General features: G+C 41.5%; 1 protein-coding gene across 16 annotated transcripts in view; it reads right to left on the bottom strand.

Moving 5' to 3' along the window:
• Positions 1-2,491: 2,491 nt before the first annotated feature.
• Positions 2,492-18,044, bottom strand: part of SETDB2 (SET domain bifurcated histone lysine methyltransferase 2) — an 85,070-nt gene continuing 69,517 nt past the window's right edge. For 6 of the 16 annotated variants that reach the window (XR_010837141.1, XR_010837144.1, XM_067016313.1 and 3 more), the window contains 9 exons: positions 14,996-15,129; positions 11,819-11,853; positions 11,565-11,636; positions 9,724-9,779; positions 8,779-8,961; positions 8,303-8,354; positions 7,444-7,575; positions 5,242-5,313; positions 2,492-3,314 (listed from right to left, as the gene is read on the bottom strand). Coding sequence is in view for 6 of the 16 variants with exons in the window: in XM_067016313.1 (XP_066872414.1) it covers positions 3,175-3,314; positions 5,242-5,313; positions 7,444-7,575; positions 8,303-8,354; positions 8,779-8,961; positions 9,724-9,779; positions 11,565-11,636; positions 11,819-11,853; positions 14,996-15,129 (876 nt within the window). In the remaining 10 variants the exon portion in view is untranslated. Of the gene's footprint in view, positions 3,315-5,241; positions 5,314-6,993; positions 7,576-8,302; positions 8,355-8,778; positions 8,967-9,723; positions 9,780-11,564; positions 11,637-11,818; positions 11,854-14,995; positions 15,130-18,044 lie in introns of those variants that run through there. The other 10 variants (XR_010837142.1, XR_010837147.1, XR_010837145.1 and 7 more) reach the window with 4 other exon arrangements.

The raw sequence follows: 18,044 nt of genomic DNA on the forward strand, positions 1-18,044 counted from the left end.
TACTGTGTCTTCAAATATGTTCTCAGGCCCTTGCTCTCTCTCTCTCTCTCTCTCTTCTCTTTCTGGGATCCCTGTAATGTGAATGTTAGTTTGCTTGTTGTTGCCTCAGAGGTCCTTTTTTCTTCTTTTCTGTTCAGCATCAGTGATTTCCACTACTCTGTCTTCCAGCTCACTGATCTGTTCATCTGTGTCATTTAGTCTACTTTTGATTCCTTCTAGTGTATTTTTCATTTTGGTTATTGTATTCTTAATCTGTTTGGTTGTTCTTTATGTTTTCTAACTTTTTAGAAAACTTCTAACTTCTTGCTCTGTTTATTCATTTTTATTCTGAATTCTTTGATCAACTTTATGATCATTACCTTGAACTCTGTCTCCACTTCACTTATTTCTTCTTCTGGGGTTTTATCTTGTTCTTTCGTTTGGAACATATTCCTCTGTCCCCTCATTTTGCCTAACTTACTGTATTTATTTCTATGTATCAGGTAGGTTGGTTATGATTCCTGACTTTGGAAAAGTGGCCCTTTGTAGGAGATGTCTTACGTGTCCCAGCAATGCACTCCCCTCTCGCCACCAGAGCTATATGCTATAGGGGCAGCCTCCATGTGGGCTGCCTGGGTCCTTCTGCTATGGTGGGCTGACACCTGTGGGCAGCCTGGTGGGTGTGGCTGGCCTCTGGTCTGATTGGTTGCCAGGCCCTGCCTTGTATGGAGGAGCCAGCCACTGGTTGGCAGAGTGGATCATGAAGTGGCCAGCTATGGAACCCCGGGAGGCTGGCCCTGGGGCTCATGCTGGCTCACTGGAGCCAGGAGTCAGGTCCATGAGATCTAGGGCTGGTTCCCACCCACTGGTGGGTGAAGCCAGGTCCTGGGGTCTCACTGTAGGGCCTAGGGTTTCCAGAGCTGGTGTCAGACAGCTGGCAGGTGGGGTCATTTCCTGACACAGCTGGCTGCAGGGCCTGGGGTGTCTTGAAACTTGTGGTTACCTCCTGGTGGGCTGGGCTTGGCTCAGGTGGTCCCAGGACTGGTGCTGGCCTGCTGGTGGGTGAGCTGCGGCCTGACATGGGCTGGCTGCAGGACTGAGATTGTCCTGTTGGGGTGAGGCTGGTCCTAAGGCTAGAGCAGACTTGCTGGTGGGTGGGGCTGGGGCCCAGGGGATTCTAGGGCTGATGCCTGCCCACTGGTGGACAGAGCTGGGTCCCAGGGTGTCTGGGTCTGTTGCCTGTGCACTGGTATGTAGAGTTGGGTCCTGGGCCCTCTGGTGGGCAGGGCTGTGTCCAGGGACGGCTGTGGGCTCAGGAGGTCTTAATGGGGTGTGTACGCTCCACCCCAGTTGTTCTGCCTGAAGTATCCCGGTACTGGTACCTATAGGCTAGTGAGCAGGGGCACAGCTGGATCCTGAGACTCATAAGCTAGAGGGAGGATTCCAGAATGGAGCTTGCAGGCACCAGTGTCTCTGTGGTGGAACGTGCTCCCAGAAATGGTCGCTGCCAGTGTCTTTGTCCCCAGGGTGAGCTCCAGTTGCCTCCTGCTTCTCTGGGAGACTCGCCATGATCAGCAGGTAGGTCTGTCCCAGGCTCCTTTCAAATTACTTCTTCTACCCTGGGTCCTGGACCATGAGTTTTTGGGTGCACCTTTTAAGAGTGGAGTCTCTATTTCCCCCTGCCCTCTGGGACTCCCAAAGGTAAGCTCCACTGGCCTTCAAAGCCAAATGTTAATGGGGCTTGTCTTTCTGGCACAAGACCCTTGGGTTTGGGGATCCAAATGTGGGGCTCGGACCCATTGTTCTCTGTGGAAAACCTCTGCGGTTGTGATTATCCCCCCATTTGTGGGTCGCCCACCCAGTGGTGTGGGTCTCGATTGTGTTGTGTTTCTGCACCCCCACCCTACCCCCCGTCTGGTTGTGGTTTTCTTGGTATCTTTAGTTGTAGATGATCTTTTCTGTTTGCTTTGGTCTTTTTGATCCATAGTTGTTCTATAAATAGTTGTCATTTTGGTGTGCCTGTGAGATGAGGTGAGCTCAGAGTCTATCTACTCTGCCATCTTCTAAAATCTTTTTGGCTTCCGTAGTTTTTTAAGTGCCTCAGGTGATTCTGATGTGTCGCCAAATTTGCAAACCAGTGAGATTTTGCCCCTCAGTTATTAATGACTTGGGCTGGGGTTGCCATTACAACAGGAATGGACATGTTCTTTCACTTATATCATATTCTTCAGCAGCTATTGAGCATATTATGTGCCAGATACCATGTTGGAGACTCAGATCAAACTCATGTTGAAATGTAGCACTGTGGATCAAGTAGTGTGGTAGAAAAGTAGAAATGTGAAGTTTTCGGAGATCAGACATGGTAGGAGGGCATACAAATCTTAATTGTATATTGTTAGGTTGAGAAAAACCTTCAAAGAGACCATCCAGTTTTAAATGTTTATTTTGAAGATGATGTTATGCCCATGTGCTGTGGCTGAAGAGAAATTTAAAAAACACACAGGTATGTATGTTTGGTACAGGTATAACATTCAGATTTATTATATCAAAGAAGCCTAATGGGCTGGAACTAGTCTCAAAAGATAAAAACAGTTTATATATTTTTACAACATTTATTGAGCACGCTAGCTGCTGGGAATGCGATAGGGAGGAAGACACAGGAATAGTGAGTTTCTGCCCTCAGACTGCTTATACTCCAGTGGTTTGATGTATGATAGAGTGGCTTACACCAAGAAAGGGATATGAAGAGAAAGTACTCTCAGATGGAATAGGTATTTGGACATCAGCAGGAGGAGCAGTGAAGACTTCACAGCAGGATGTGCAAAGGCCCTGGGGGCAGGAGCACCTGGAATCCACTTAGCTCACTGCAGTGGGGGTGGGGGAGGCGGGATCTAAAAATCCACCAAAGGATTTTTAGAGTGATGGGAGGCATGGCCCAATTTACTCAAGTAGAATCAGAAATATTTTACTGGGGGGGAGGGGTAGAAGTGAGATGATAATGAGGAAGAGGAGGCAGTAAAAAGGCAAAAGATGCCAAATCAGCAGGAACAGTTAAGGGCTGGTGAGGATCAAAGTTTGAGGACCAGAGAGACATGAGGGCCCTAGTGCTAAAGATGTGGGGCTTTCACAGGCCCGTCTCCAGCTTTCAGCCTGTTTGCAACTGCGCTTGATTCCTGGCTTAGGAGATGGTCATTCTTAAGAAGACAGAGAAGAATCCGAAGTAGAACTTGACTGCAGCTGAGAGCACAAGGTTTGTTTTAAGTCCTGAAGTAGCTCAATCTCTTCCTTCAGCTGCTGCTGCCTTTCTTCAGATTGATGAATTTTATTCTCTACTGCTATAATAAGAAAATTATTTCAGGTTATTCAGTAGTTTTATACACAATGTACTATTTCTAGCCTCTTCTGAAAGTGCATAGTACACAATGCTGTGCCCCAAATGAAAAGGATCTAGGGTCTTGTAAGCAGGAATTGATGCTTTTATGCCTTTGCTTTCTCTTCTAGTTCAGGATAGAATTCTAGTGATTATCACACATAAAGCCGGTCTGTAAATCTTTAAAATTTTGTATACATTTATAGCAGAAAAGGCACTTCTGTATAATTTTGAGGATTTGAAAGCAGCGACTAAATAACCTTCATGCTATACAATATCCATTTGTTGAGAGGATGCCATTAGACTTATCAAGGGTTAAGGGCAAATCTTTCAGAGAAATGCATCCAATTTTTAATGTTACATAAAAGCTTTTGGTTTTATTTAGAAATAGGAATGCTTTTATTGTGGAAACTTAGAAGCTACTTTAGTTAGGCTTTATAAATTATAATATTACTCCGTGGCAATTTTTTAAAAACCTCAAAATCTCAGAATATCTGTATACCTGCAGTTAACTTTCTGCAACACTGAAAAGGCTGAATTAAGCAAAAGAGTCTTTATCAGTTGGGGGTGTGAGAAGTTAAGTCTTTTAAGTTGGTTCTCATGCGATTCCAAATAGTGTCACCTCTGGGAGCTCACACCCCCCAAATACTACACTAACTTAACCTAGGTAGTGACATGTTCCAAACATGTTACTTTTATATGAAAGAAAAATATAAACATACATGAAAGTCACCTACAAAATAAAGCTTTTTAGAAAAACAATTTAAAGGTCTCTTTAAAAAAAAAAAAAAGGATATTCCCATAAGACGTGTGCAGACATTCTCAAGAGACTGGTAAAAAAAACCCACACTATTGTTGACTATTTTTCTGCTGATTATAAATTAATACAAAATTCAAATAGAAATGTGTAATATGAAAACAAAAATGAGAAAGGCTTGTGTATACTGAGACAGGAATATGAACTAATATTTTCTCCACAGGGAAAATCTATTTTCTTAATACATTTGCTGGAAAGACAAATACATCTCTGGAAAAGAACAGAGTTTAGGGCACTGTTTGTGTACAACTTAAGGGGGGGGCCATCTGCCTTAAACTCTGTGTCAGCCTGTGCCCTCCACTCCCACCGGGATGTGCGGTGCACAGCCTGCCCAGCTGGGTGTGGCAGCCTTGATGGAGAAGTCAGGTCAGACTCATCAATGTGGAAACTTAGCCTGTTTTGAAGGCATCTGAAATAGTGGTGAAAGGACCACTGTTTGTTTGATGTTTTATGGAAACGTTAACTCTCTGTTTCTACTAGGTTTTCTTTTTCAAAAGTTTCTTGGCTATTTTTTTTTTTTTTGATGATGAACTTTGGAGTCAATCAATCACAACCCTCCCTCTCCCATTAGATTTGAAGATTAATGTTGAAAGAACTGAAATGTATACACATCATACCAGGTGAGAGGGAGACCGTGCAGCGTGGTTTATCACAGCCTCACCAGTTCCTGCTGATTTCCAAACATGGTGGTGCCCAAATACTTCCATTTTGCAATACGTTTTTTGTTTCCACTTTTTTAGACGAGTTCTTTTTCTGATTATAAAAGCGTTGTGTGTTATGTATAAAATGTGGAAAATACAATGAGCACTAAGACAAAAGAAATTACTACAATCCAGTCACCTACAGGTAACTACTGTTTCCATTTATGTGCAGTTTTTCTGTGTGCATGTGTGACCCTGTGTATATATATTTTTTCTTGTGTGTGTGAGGGCTCATATTGTTTTGTAATGGGCTTTTTCATTTAATGCAAGGGTGAACATTCTTCTAAAATAGGATTTTTATCACCAGAATAGTATTATTTTAATATATATGATAAATGTTTATAAACTTGGCTGCTCAGTTATAACTCACATACCTGCTTGAAAATTTACAAATGTGTCTTCAAACAATCTGCAGTCAAAAAGTGAAGTGCCAATTTCTTCATAGTCTGGAGGAAGAAAAACATTTTCAGTTTTAATTTAAATAACTTACATAGGCAGAAGCACCTCCCAGAACAACCCTCAAAAAGGAAAAGCATACAGAGCAGGCACCCCCTGTGGACTGGAGTGGCAGCAGCCTCACCAGGGAGCTCGTTAGAAATGCAGATTCTTAGCACCTTTACATCTGGATCAGAACCTCCAGGGATGGGGGGCCCAGCCACCTGTTTTAACAACCCCCACCCCCCCACCCCCAGTGGTTCTGAGGGGCATTTTCAAGTTCGAGATGTGCTTGGTCTAGAGACAAGAGTAAACGAACAAAAGAATGTAATGAATGAGCTTTGGGAAATGTCTGTTTGCTCTTAGCTACACTTTTTGGTTTTGTCCTGTAGAAAAAAAATCCCTTTCAAATAATCATATATTTTACATTGTTGCCTAAAATAGAGACTGTCAAGGTTTTCCTTCTAATACAGCTATACAGTTGACCCTTGAACAATGTGGGGTTAGGGGTGCTGACCCCCATGCAGTCACAAATCCAAGCATAACTAACTTTACAGTCAGCCTCCCAAACATGTGGTTCCTCTCTATCTGTGGTTCTGTATCCATGGATTGTATAGTATTTTACTGTGTAGTATTTATGGAAAAAAATTCAGGTGTAAGTGGACCCATACAGTACAAACCCATGTTATGTGTTGACTGTATTTATAATAAAGTTTTTCAGTCCCTAACACAGGTTATGAGAAGGCTCAGTGGCCGTATGCCTGCATGTACAGATGGACCTTCAGCATCCCGAAGAGCTCTTTCTGAAAGGCTGATGTTTAAGAAAATTATTTCAGGTTATTCAGTAGTTTTATACACAATGTACTATTTCTAGCCTCTTCTGAAAGTGCATAGTACACAATGCTGTGCCCCCAAATGAAAAGGATCTAGGGTCTTGTGAGCAGGAATTGATGCTTTTATGCCTTTGCTTCCTCTTCTAGTTCAGGATAGAATTCTAGTAATTATCACACATAAAGCTGGTCTCTAAATCTTTAAAATTTTGTATACATTTATAGCAGAAAAGGCACTTCTGTATAATTTTTAGGATTTGAAAGCAGCGACTAAATAACCTTCATGCTATACAATATCCATTTGTTGAGAGGATGCCATTAGACTATCAAGGGTTAAGGGCAAATCTTTCAGAGAAATGCATCCAATTTTTAATGTTACATAAAAGCTTTTGGTTTTATTTAGAAATAGGAATGCTTTTATTGTGGAAACTTAGAAGCTACTTTAGTTAGGCTTTATAAATTATAATATTACTCCATGGCAATTTTTTAAAAACCTCAAAATCTCAGAATATCTGTATACCTGCAGTTAACTGTTTGTTTAACTAAACCAAACATCATCCAAAACATTAAAATTACTTCTTTCTTCTATACTTTACAGTATAAAAAAAGGCACTTGCTTGTTTAAGGAACAGAATTAGAGTCAAATCAAAACTAGCATAATGAATGTCATCCTCAGATCTTAGCAGCAAGTGTGCTCAGCTGCGGGGAGTGGGGGGAGTGCAGGTATGTGACTTAACCTGGTTCTGAACTTGCCCGGTCTCTGGATGGTCACTCTCACTTATGAACCTCTGGAAAAGACGTTAAAACTTTCAGGGAATCAGGGTATTTTTTACTAAAGTAATGATTTTGTGAATTACCTACCTCCTGTTGATTTATAAAAAAACAAGAGACCTGGAACAATAAATTGTATTAAAGAATGAGATAAAGGACGTGAGGGCGATCTGGCTGCGACATCTGTCACCCCAGTGATCAGCAGGGTTGATTCGGCTGATCTGGCTGGCTAGGCGGGTGTCCCCTTCCTCCCTCACTGCTCCACGTGCGTCCCTCCCGAAGCTGCGCGCTCGGTTGAAGAGGATGACCTTCCCCGATAGAGGAGGACCGTTCTTGGGTCAAGGGTATACGAGTAGCGGCGCTCCCCTGCTAGAACCTCCAAACAAGTTCTCAAGAATGAGATAAAGGAAAGGAAAAAAGAAACAGCACAGAAAGAAAATGTGTACTTTTGCGGCGGGGTGGGGTGGGGTGGTGGTGTTTGTTTTGTTTAACATGTAGGTCTGTGAGAAGTCTCTATATGTAGAAATTTTATTTCAATACCTGATTCTGAAGTGGTCTCATCCATGAGTCTTTCCTGAATCAAATGAAGTTTGTCTAATATTTCTTCAAATAAAGCATTAAGAAGACCCGCTTCTTTACATTTCTTAAGTAAAGGAACTTTCACAATTGCATCTAAGAATAAAAAAAACATTTCAGAAGGAAATTGTGTGTCTCAGGACAGCTATCATACATCATTTTATGGTCACTTCTTCAGACTTTGCCTAATGGTGGATGAGCATTATTAGATAATACATACAGCACCCTTTATCTTTTCTATTAATTGTAATTTTGTCATACATTTTTTCCAAGCTGAAACAATGAATGAAATGTTATAAAAAGTGAAAATAAAAACTTCTCTGCTTAGAATAATTATATGAATAAAGATAATTTCCTAAAATTTAGCTTCAAATCTTTGAGATAACAGCCTCCCTCGTTTTTTTCTGTCACAGTTGACTGTTACTATGGAACGTCTGTTTCCTTAACAGAAAGTTACAATTACTGGCTTCAGCTTCTTGTGTGTGTGTGTGTGGGGGGGGGGGGGGTTAAAGTGTGAGGGGTGGCATGTCATTGGATTCTGAACTCAGGCAACCCTGGCTTCTATATCAAGAGCTGTATCCTTTCTTAATACTGAACAGCAGTTGGACCATCCCAACCTAAGTTATTTTGATCTGTTGGGGTTATGATGGAGTGAATAATTATGATAAAAGATTTCTATTCTTATAATTCCTTACTACAAATCTAGAATAATAAAGTGGGATACCAACTCTGAAATTCTAAATAATAAAGTGGGATACCAACTCTGAAATGGCACTAAGTACTGTTAAGTCATATTCGTTAACAAACAAAACTTATAGCAAACCTGTGTGTCTGCCATCCTTTTCCTTCCTATCCAATGCCATTCTTTCCGGTGGCTAAAAGAGAAAGATCAAGATTACTTTACACTGATTTTTTACTGTTGACATTTAATACAGTAAGTCCCCTACATATGAATGAGTTCCATTCTGAGAGCACATTTGTAAGTCCAATTTGTTCGTAAGTCTAACAAAGTTAGCCTAGGTACCCAACTAACACAATTGGCTCTATAGTACTGTACTGTCATAGGTTTATGATACTCTTCACACAAATAATACATTAAAAACAAGCACAAAAAAGAAAACATTTTAAATCCTACAGTACAGTACCTTGAAAGGTACAGTACAACTGGCACACAGGAACTGGCATGGAGTGAACAGGCAAGAAGAGTTACTGGCTGGAGGAGGGGGAGGAGGTGGGAGATGGCAGAGCTGAGGGCTCGTCAGCAATAGGAGACAGTGGGCAAGCTGCAGTGTCACTCACGCCTGACGCTGATGGCATGCGTTCTGGTTCCTTGCTGGATTCAATTCTATCTACCCTCTTGACAAAATGATCCCATGATGTCCGGGTAGTAGCTCTTTTTTTCTTGTCATAGATGACACGGCAGCACTGGACTGCATTCTGAACATCTGCTGCAGCCTTCGTGTACTGTTCTACGTTCGGGTCCTGTGCTTGAAATAAAGTTACTACTGTATACAGTACTGCAGAGTACGCAAAAGCACAACCACTTGTAGAGGATGCACGCACGTGACAATGTACTCCAGACACACGAATGTGATTAGACGTGTGACTGCACGTTTGCATCTTTGAAAGTTCGCAACTTGAAGGTTCGTATGTAGGGGACTTACTGTATTGCATAAAGTGAAAACCAAACTCAGTGATATGCTTATGGTGAAAATCATGTTCCATGTTCATATGTAGATGTAAACATCAAATGTATTTTTGTTTTGTCTAACAAAACATTAACAGGTGTAACAAGCACCTCTTATATAAATAGGGTGAGAGGTGAAGGTTGCTGGCTCATATTAATTAAGCTTACATGAGCTGTTGCAAATCCCCAAAACATTTTCATATGCTTTACACAGAACAGGAATCCAGAAAATTATGAGTCACAAATTAGGTCAAATGTGGATCCTGCAGCTGGGAAATACTTGGCTAGGTGAGGATGTTCCACTGCACCTATGCCTGTTTTAAGATTATAAACACCCTGTGGGCTCAGATCCTCTCACTGATTTGGTACCAGGGGATGTGTTACAGGAGCCAGGGGACAGTCACCTACTGGAGGTTATGTGCTTGGATACCTAAGACACATACAACTTCTCTTTAATATTCATCATCTATCATTGTGTCACCTAAAATTCAGAAGGTTAAAAAAAAAAGACATTGTATGGAGAAACTTAAAGCTATAATGAAATTAAGTCAAATTACCTGTACAGGACTGCCTATTGAGAGACCTTTTTTCCTCCCCTTTCTTCTTTTCACTCCTGAAAGGTAAGCAGAAAAATATAAATTATGTAGATACTGGAATCCATAAAGGAAAAGACTGATGCTGGACTACAGAAAATGTACAACTCTTATATGCCAAAGGTTATAACAAAGTCAAAAGATATGTCAAACTTAAATGTTTGCAAAAAAAATGACAAAAGGCCAATTTTTTTTTTTTTTTTTTTTTTTTGCGGTATGCGGGCCTCACTGTTGTGGCCTCTCCCGTTGCGGAGGACAGGCTGCGGACGCGCAGGCTCAGCGGCCATGGCTCACGGGCCCAGCCACTCCGCGGCATGTGGGATCTTCCCGGACCAGGGCACGAACCCGTGTCTCCTGCATCGGCAGGCGGATTCTCAACCACTGCACCACCGGGGAAGCCCAGGCCAATTTTTAAAATATAAAAAGACCTTATAAATCAATACGAAAAAGGCAATTGGGTAGAAAAATGGGCAAATGGGGAACCCTGGAGAGAGGGTTCATTAAACAGAAAAGTAAATTGGGTCACAGGAAAACAAATATAACTGATCAAAAGATAGGGGAGGGCTTCCCTGGTGGCGCAGTGGTTGGGAGTCCGCCTGCCGATGCGGGGGGCGCGGGTTCGTGCCCCGGTCCGGGAGGATCCCACATGCTGCGGAGCGGCTGGGCCCGTGAGCCATGGCCGCTGGGCCTGCGCGTCCGGAGCCTGCGCTCCGCAATGGGAGAGGCCGCAGCAGTGAGAGGCCCGCGTACCACCAAAAAAAAAAAAAAAAAAGATAGGGGAATATACTCAGTTTCACCCATAAGTAAAGATATGCAAAGTAAAACAGGTAGAATTTTTCATTTATCAGATTAAGACGTATAATATATAATGTCTGCAAGGATTTGGGTCAATGTGTACTGCTGGTGTGGCCTCTTTAGAAGATAATTAGCCAACAGTCACCCAAAGTTTCATTGTTTATACTCTGACCCAGCAATCTACTTACAGGAAGTCTTTCTAATAGTATTGTTACATAAAGGCACAAAGATGAGTGGAGGAAAATGTTAGCTACAGTATTAAATGTGATAGAAAAAAGCCGGAAATAACTTACATGTCGGTCAGGCAGAGACTAGTTCAACTGTGGTTCAGCTACACAACTGAATAATATACACAGTGGAATACTATGAAGCCTTTTAAAAATGAGGTAAGATCTACCTATACCCACTGATAGAGAAGACTCTCTAAGATATACTACGTGAAAAAGCAAAATATAGTAGTAGGTATATTTCTATACACAGAACATTTTTGGAAGAATTCGAAAGAAACAATGATGGTTTCCTCTGGGGAGACGATTCATTACAGTGTTATAATCTGCTTTTTAAAACGAATACATTATCGTCATCTTTCCCTGTCAGTAAACACTGACTGACAGCAATGTTTTTGATAGTATTTCTGATAAGTTGCAAGGGGAATCGCTGAAGAATGGCTGATGGGTAGCGCTATTGTTTAGAGAGCGTTGCTTACCACCACAAAATGCAGCTGGCATGATGGGGAGCTAAGCCTGTTCCAAAGAGGGCCGACTCACTCCTGTCCACAGAAAGCGTTCCACATCTAGTGTTGGCAACACTGCTCTTCCGGCAGGTACACAAAGGCCAGCTAACCCCAGGTAGTCAGGAAGGACCCAATTCTCCTCAGCACGGAAAGGCTAATCATGCATTCTTAGGAGAATTGCATTCAGGGAACATACAGCATTTTATCAATTTTATCTACTGAAAATTCTGATAGTTTTCTTAGAAGACAAGTAGTCACAAAAGTCAAAGCTTCTTACCGTGTTTTGGCTCGGTCTGCTGACTGTGGTGAGAATGGGAGACACCAGACAAAGGTTTCACTGAGAGTACGTCTAGTTCACGAAGAAGAAAAGTTGAGTCCATTACACTGCACAGGGACTGACAGTTTTAAAAGTATGTAACATTTTGACTCAAAAATTTGTATTTTAACTTAGGCCAGTAAATCAGATTATGCCATGTCTTACCGAAGGTTTACCTTTCTTTAAACCCACAACACTAAATTTTAGAGACTTACCATTTTGAGGGTCAGCATGTTGTTGGCACAATACTCTGAAAACATGAAATTTCAAAGAGTCAAATAATTGTGTTTACACTTTTCAAATATTATGCCTATTGCACTGTAATTTAAAAGGGAACTAATCTGTTTTTCATGCGGGCTTAACCTCAAATATTTATTTGTTAAAAACAAAATTGCTGTTCAAGCCTGTGTAGTTACTGACAGACATCAAGTGTAGATGGGCCCTGTGCCAGCATCCCTTGTGCCCTTGAACCTTGGACAGGTCAGTGTGCTCTCTGCAGGGGTGAGTGCTGACTACATATTTTGAACAATACTTGTTCATATACAGTGGTCAGTGAGATTTTACTGTATAAAGAAAACACCTAGAGATCCAACAGCTAAGACACAAGTTTTCATCTGACTACACAAAGTTCTGCTGGTTTTCAACAATAAGCACAAAATTGCATGCATTATCTGGCGGGAAAGTAGTTTTCTAACTCAACAGGCATCTCTCCCAGATCTTAGATTTGAACTGCATGAGCTTAGAACTGATCAGTGCCCTAGAAGAGAGGGAAGCAGCAGAGCAGCTAGAGCAAAGAAGTACAGTGAGTCAACCTGAAGGAGCTGCTCAGGCTGTTTTCCCTCCAGCCTTTCTTCCTCCGCAGCCCCCAGTTCCCTTCCTTATGGTGCTAACCCTCATGATGCAGGGTCCCCTCACCGAGGGGAATGTATGAACTCTTCCTGTCACACAGCAGTTCCCGCCTCCTCCATGCAGTCCTCCCAGCAGCCCCCCCGCCCACCCCCAAACAATATTAATCTCCTCACCCTTTAGATTCTGGTTTCTCAGCACTTTTGTTTGCCAGGTACTTAATTTTTTTTTTTTTCAACCATATATAAAAGTGGAGGAGACGTGATGAACTCCCATGCCCCCAACCCATCACCCGTTTTCAACAATTATCAACTGAAGGCCAAGCCAGTTTCATTCCCATCAGGCCACGTGCTCCTACTAGTTTTGACCTTCTGGTCCTCCTGTGAGGTGATAGTTTTAGTTCACGTCTTGTTTCTCTCTATATTCTCAATGTACCTAACAAGGGGTCTCGTGCATGACAGCCACTCCGAATGTTTAAATTCAATTTATAAATGAATAAAAGTTCACCTGATACTTGATAAAAACTACGACAAAGAAGATTATTTTATGAGTCTCTATTCATTGGTTCTACTAATATATGATCGGTATTTTTTCAGACTTTAATGTATAACAGGAACTTGACTCCTTTTTGTTTGACCTTTTTGTAGCTCTGCTAATAATAGTCTTTCTAGTGGGTGTTTTAGGTCTTTGGAGAAGTCGTAATAAAATAAGCTCTTTGGGAAGGTAAATAATAAAAGTGAAACAGAGTATTTCAATCCAGGAGTTTCTCAGCAAATCAAATATAAAAAGAATATAAAATTAACATATTTACACATTTCCTGTCTAGTCTCAAGAAAATACCTGTGTAAAATCAGATTTTAAATTATTTTAACCAACTTCTTTGAATGTTAGTCTTGCCCACATTTTAGGATATATGGCCGCTAAGCTTAAAGAGGATATGGTGTCAAAGAGCAAAGACTCTGGAGCCCTGAAGCCCAGCTCTGCCTCTTACCAAATGTGTGGCCTGGGTACAAATTACTGTCAGGGCCTCAGTTTCCTCATCTTTAAAATGGGGATAATAGTACCTCCCTTACTGGGCTATTATGAGTATTAAACGAAATAACATTTGTAAAGTACTTTGAAGTATTCCTGGCATAAAGTAAGTGGTTAAAAGATAAAGAAATAAAATGAAATAGTTCTAGAACACACTGATAAAATTGGGGATATATGTCCACAGGGGGAAAAAAAATCTACCCTCCATATGGAATTTTAAAGTATCATTTAGGAATGTAACAGATCTTACAAAAATCATATTAAAAATAATCCTCTGGGAGGGATAAATTTGGAGTTTGGGATTAACATATACATACTATTATATATATTTCAGTAAAATAGGTAACCAACAAGGACCTACTGTATAGCACAGGGAACTATACCCAATATTTTGTAATAATCTATAAAGGGAAAAGTATATATATGGGTATAACTGAATCACTTTGCTGTACACCTGAAACTAACAACACTGTAAATCAACCACTTCAATTTAAAAAATAAAAAAATAAAAATAATTCTCTCATAACACTAATCCTATTATTCAGATACTATGCCTGAAAAAAATGTATATGTTTCACTGAAATTTAAAATGTCCAGTTCAATCAGAATCTATTCATATGCCCCAAGGAAGTGAGAAATGTCTGCCTGGCTCGTCAATATTAGACCATCATTCTCTGTTTTATTCCATCTCATAACTTTAAAAAGGTCAAACCTAACCTTTTGACTGTTATTTCCTTCACCTTTATATGACATATCCTAGACCGCATCTACGTACAAAAAAGAGTTCGCTGAACATGACTTGAATCAATTTAAAACTGGGTTACTGATTTCTTCTGACTAAACTATATAATGACTTAACTGAACTGACTTCTTTCATCAGAAGGAAGATCAAGTTTCTTCCTGGATAAAACAAATATACTTGTTTTGGACTTGAAATATGCCTTACTGGATCAAAATTAACATGAAAGAATTATTGAAAAACAAGGAGCAAGATTTCAAAGCCAAAGGCAACACAAACAAGGTGTAAGTTTCTTCAAGGACTTAATGACTGATAACTGTATTTCCTGCATAGTTTCTTTATCATTTTTAGAGGCTATTTATAGTTAAGAGGGTGGTGACAGTGATGGGAAAATACATTCATTTGGAGACAAGATGAGTAAAGCATGGACCTAGAACTAACAAGTCAGGCTCCTTTCCTGTTTACAGAAAAAAGCGAGTGTGAACTGGTTCCCGGCCTCGTGGCCACCTGTTAGGTTACTTGTGCCACCATGTCAACCAGTGCTTTATATGAGGAAAGAAAGGATGCAGGGAGAGTAAAACTCCAAACAAAACCAACCCTGCTTCTTTTCTTCCTATGACACTTAGGGAAGGTGCTCTGAAGTTAGGTTCCCAGCTGGGCATCTCCCAAACCACATTCTTACTTGGAAATCATTTGCATAAAATTAGCTTTAAAAAATCTCCTTGTTCTTATTCCAGTCCCCCAAATGTGGCTTTAAAACTGTTTTATTAAATACCTGTAAGTTCCTTTAGATCCATCAGCTTGTAGAACTGCGTGGTCACTCTTGGCACAGAAAAAGTGGTAATTCTTGAAACAGGATTTTAAATCACATCCCACAGTGGCTCCTGCTTTCCCACAAAATGTGCATTTCTACAGAAGAACAGATTTTACGGAGTAAGCACCTGATTTTTCAGAATCTTTGTTAAAATTTAAAGTTAAAGATGTCATCAAATATTGTTTTTAAGTTGGCAGCCCTAATGTCCTCAGCTACCAACACTGGGTCCTGACATTTAGCTGCTCCTTTTGAAATTTCAGCAAAACCTCAACTAACTGGAATGTTTTGTAATGATCTCATTAAAAGCAGAAAACCCTTTTTGTTTCCAAAAAAACTCCTCTCCTCTCTTTTTAAGAGAGATTTCTAAAAAGCAGGGTTGGCAACACTGTCCAGCTCCAGGCAAGAGGTTCTGTTGGGGACACTGAGCCTGTGGCCAAGGTCAGCTCCTGGCAGTGCCACTAACAGCTGTGTGATCTCAAGCCAGTCCCTTCCCCTCTCTTAGACCTGAATTCCTCCCTGGGGATCACAGTGCCTGTCTTACAGAGGCACTACTGAGGAGACGTGAGAGAAAGGAAGGGAAATCTCTTTGGCATCTATGTAGAAAGGCCAAAAATGTAAAAAAAAAAACCCCAAAAAAGCCCCTGGGGAAAAAGTTTTTTCTTAGCTCAATTCATTTGATCTCTTGCTTTTATATATCAGTCTATTGGTCTGATAGGAAGGTGGTGTAGGAGGAGAGTACATGTCCACAGAAACCTGTTTGGGGGAATCTGAGCCATGACCACAGCTGGTTTATATCACGCTCTGGCTGAATGACGTGGGCGCACAATGAAACCACCTAGCAAAACAGGTGACAGCTCACACAGTATCCCAAGGTCAGCACAAGCAACTATATAAATAAAGGAAATTCAATTGTGGGTGAGAAATTAGATTGTGCAAAAGGCAGAATCTGAAGTCAGAGCACAAAGAATGATCATTTAATGTTGGGGGGCCATCTGACTATATGTATAGGAAAGAAAGAAAGTTAGATCCCTACCTCACAACATATTCCCAAATAAACCACGTGGATTAAAGCTTTAACTATATAAAAAATAAGTATTTTTTAAAAGCTGCAAAAAATTAGAAAACATAAGAGAAAGGAGGAAAAAGACAGTATTGAGGCTTTCTAAGCAAGGAAGGAGACACAGAAGCCACAAAGAAAAAGACAGATTTGATTATATAAAAAATTTAAGCTCCACTTTAAAGGTGATAGATATACCATTTAAAAAAAAGGAAAAGACTGTTTGCTGCATAGTAGATAAGGGTAAGACTCTGATAGCCCACAGAAAAACGGGAAGAGAAGAAATACAAACGGCTAATAAACGGTGACTCATTGAAAGACTACAGAGTAGCTGTGACGCGGCAGGCCCTCCTCCAGGACGGGGAAAACTGGTGGGTAAGGTACCTGCCTGCATGAAGTTAACTTTCTTTCTAGTGGAGATAATGATCAAATAAAGCAAACTTTAAAACATAGCGATACATGCTTTGTAGAGAATTAAGGCAAAGTGACAGAGTCTCTGGGTCCCTACTTCAGACTGGGTGGTCAGTGATACTGAAGGCCTCTCTGAGGAGGTGGTATAGAAGCTTAGATTTTAATAATAATAAGAGCTGCTAGTCTGCACCAAAGCAGGGGAAAGGACATCGTAAGCAGAAGGCCTTATGTGCTCGTGGCAAGAATGAGCTTCCCCACTGGCAAACTCACAGGAAGGACAAGAGGGATGGGTAGTGTTGTTGGAGCAGAGAAGAGGCAAGGGGTACAGTCTGAGCTAAGGTCCAGGGGATAAGTGAGGACTGGGTCATGGAGGGCTTACGAGCCACAGTGATGAGTTGGGGTTTTACCTTTGTGCAAGAGGAGCATAAACCGATGCATAGTTTAAAGATACCGTTCTGGCGGCTGTGTGGAGAATGGGCTGGGGAGGGATAGGCAAGAGAGAAAGAAGGACAAGTATCAGTAGCCTTCAACAACATTCCGAGAGAGTGAGATCACGCTTCACCGCAGCGGATGAGTGTCAGTGAGGGAGGAGAGGAGGATGCCAGGTCCGCAGGGTGATGCTGATGGACCCGACGCTGGGCTGGGGTTGAGGAGGGGACGATGGAGGACAAATGATGTGCTGTTTACTAAGGAGAAGTGAGCAGGTTTGGATGGATCGTGTGTGAGTGTGGGGAGGATGGAACTATTCTCTTCCAGCCGGTTTAACATGAGAGGCTATTACCTATCCAGGTAGGTATATGTCAGGTTGGTCATCGGGGCTGGAGATAGAGAGTCCCGGCATAAGAATGGTATTGAAGCCATGGGAACTGGAAGAGGTCATGTAGGAAGGATGTTCAGGTTGAGGAAGGAGCCCAGGACAGAGCCCTGGGCTCTCCAAACCGTAGAGGTTGAGCAGAGGAGGAAAAACAGCCAAGGCAACTGAGAAGAAGCAGCCAGAAAGGTAAAAGACATACTAGCAGCGTATGTCCGGGAAGTCAAAAGAAGGAACTGCTTCAAGATGCAGGGCAGGGACCACTGTGTGATGATACTGCTGACAGGTCAGCTAAGGTCAGACAAGAGACACTGTTAAGTGACCAGCTCTTTGTGTATAAGGGAGAATTTTTTTTTTAAAGATGACATGATCAATTGATCATGGTTGTATGCTGACAAGAATAATCGATTAGAAAGAAGGGACACTGATGTGAGGGGGTAGAGGAAAATGCAAGAACCTAGTCCTTAAGGAGGGAAGGAGGACAGTTCCAAAGCCCAGGTGCAGGGTTGGCTTTGACAGGACGGAGGTCTGAGAGTCTGGGAAAAGGCTGCTGGGCAGTGGTTTGGACGGTAGGGTCTCCTGTCTAGTCACTTCCATTTTCTTGGTAAGAATCTGGCAAAGAAATGTACAACACCAGGAGTGAACCCTAATGTAAACTGTGGCCTTTGGGTGTTTCTGATGTGTCAATGTGGTTCATCAGTTGTAACAGATGTCCCCTCTAGTGGAGGGTA

The sequence above is a fragment of the Kogia breviceps genome, chromosome 16 (genome assembly GCF_026419965.1).
Source record: "Kogia breviceps isolate mKogBre1 chromosome 16, mKogBre1 haplotype 1, whole genome shotgun sequence".
In the NCBI taxonomy this organism is placed as follows: Eukaryota; Metazoa; Chordata; class Mammalia; order Artiodactyla; family Physeteridae; genus Kogia; species Kogia breviceps.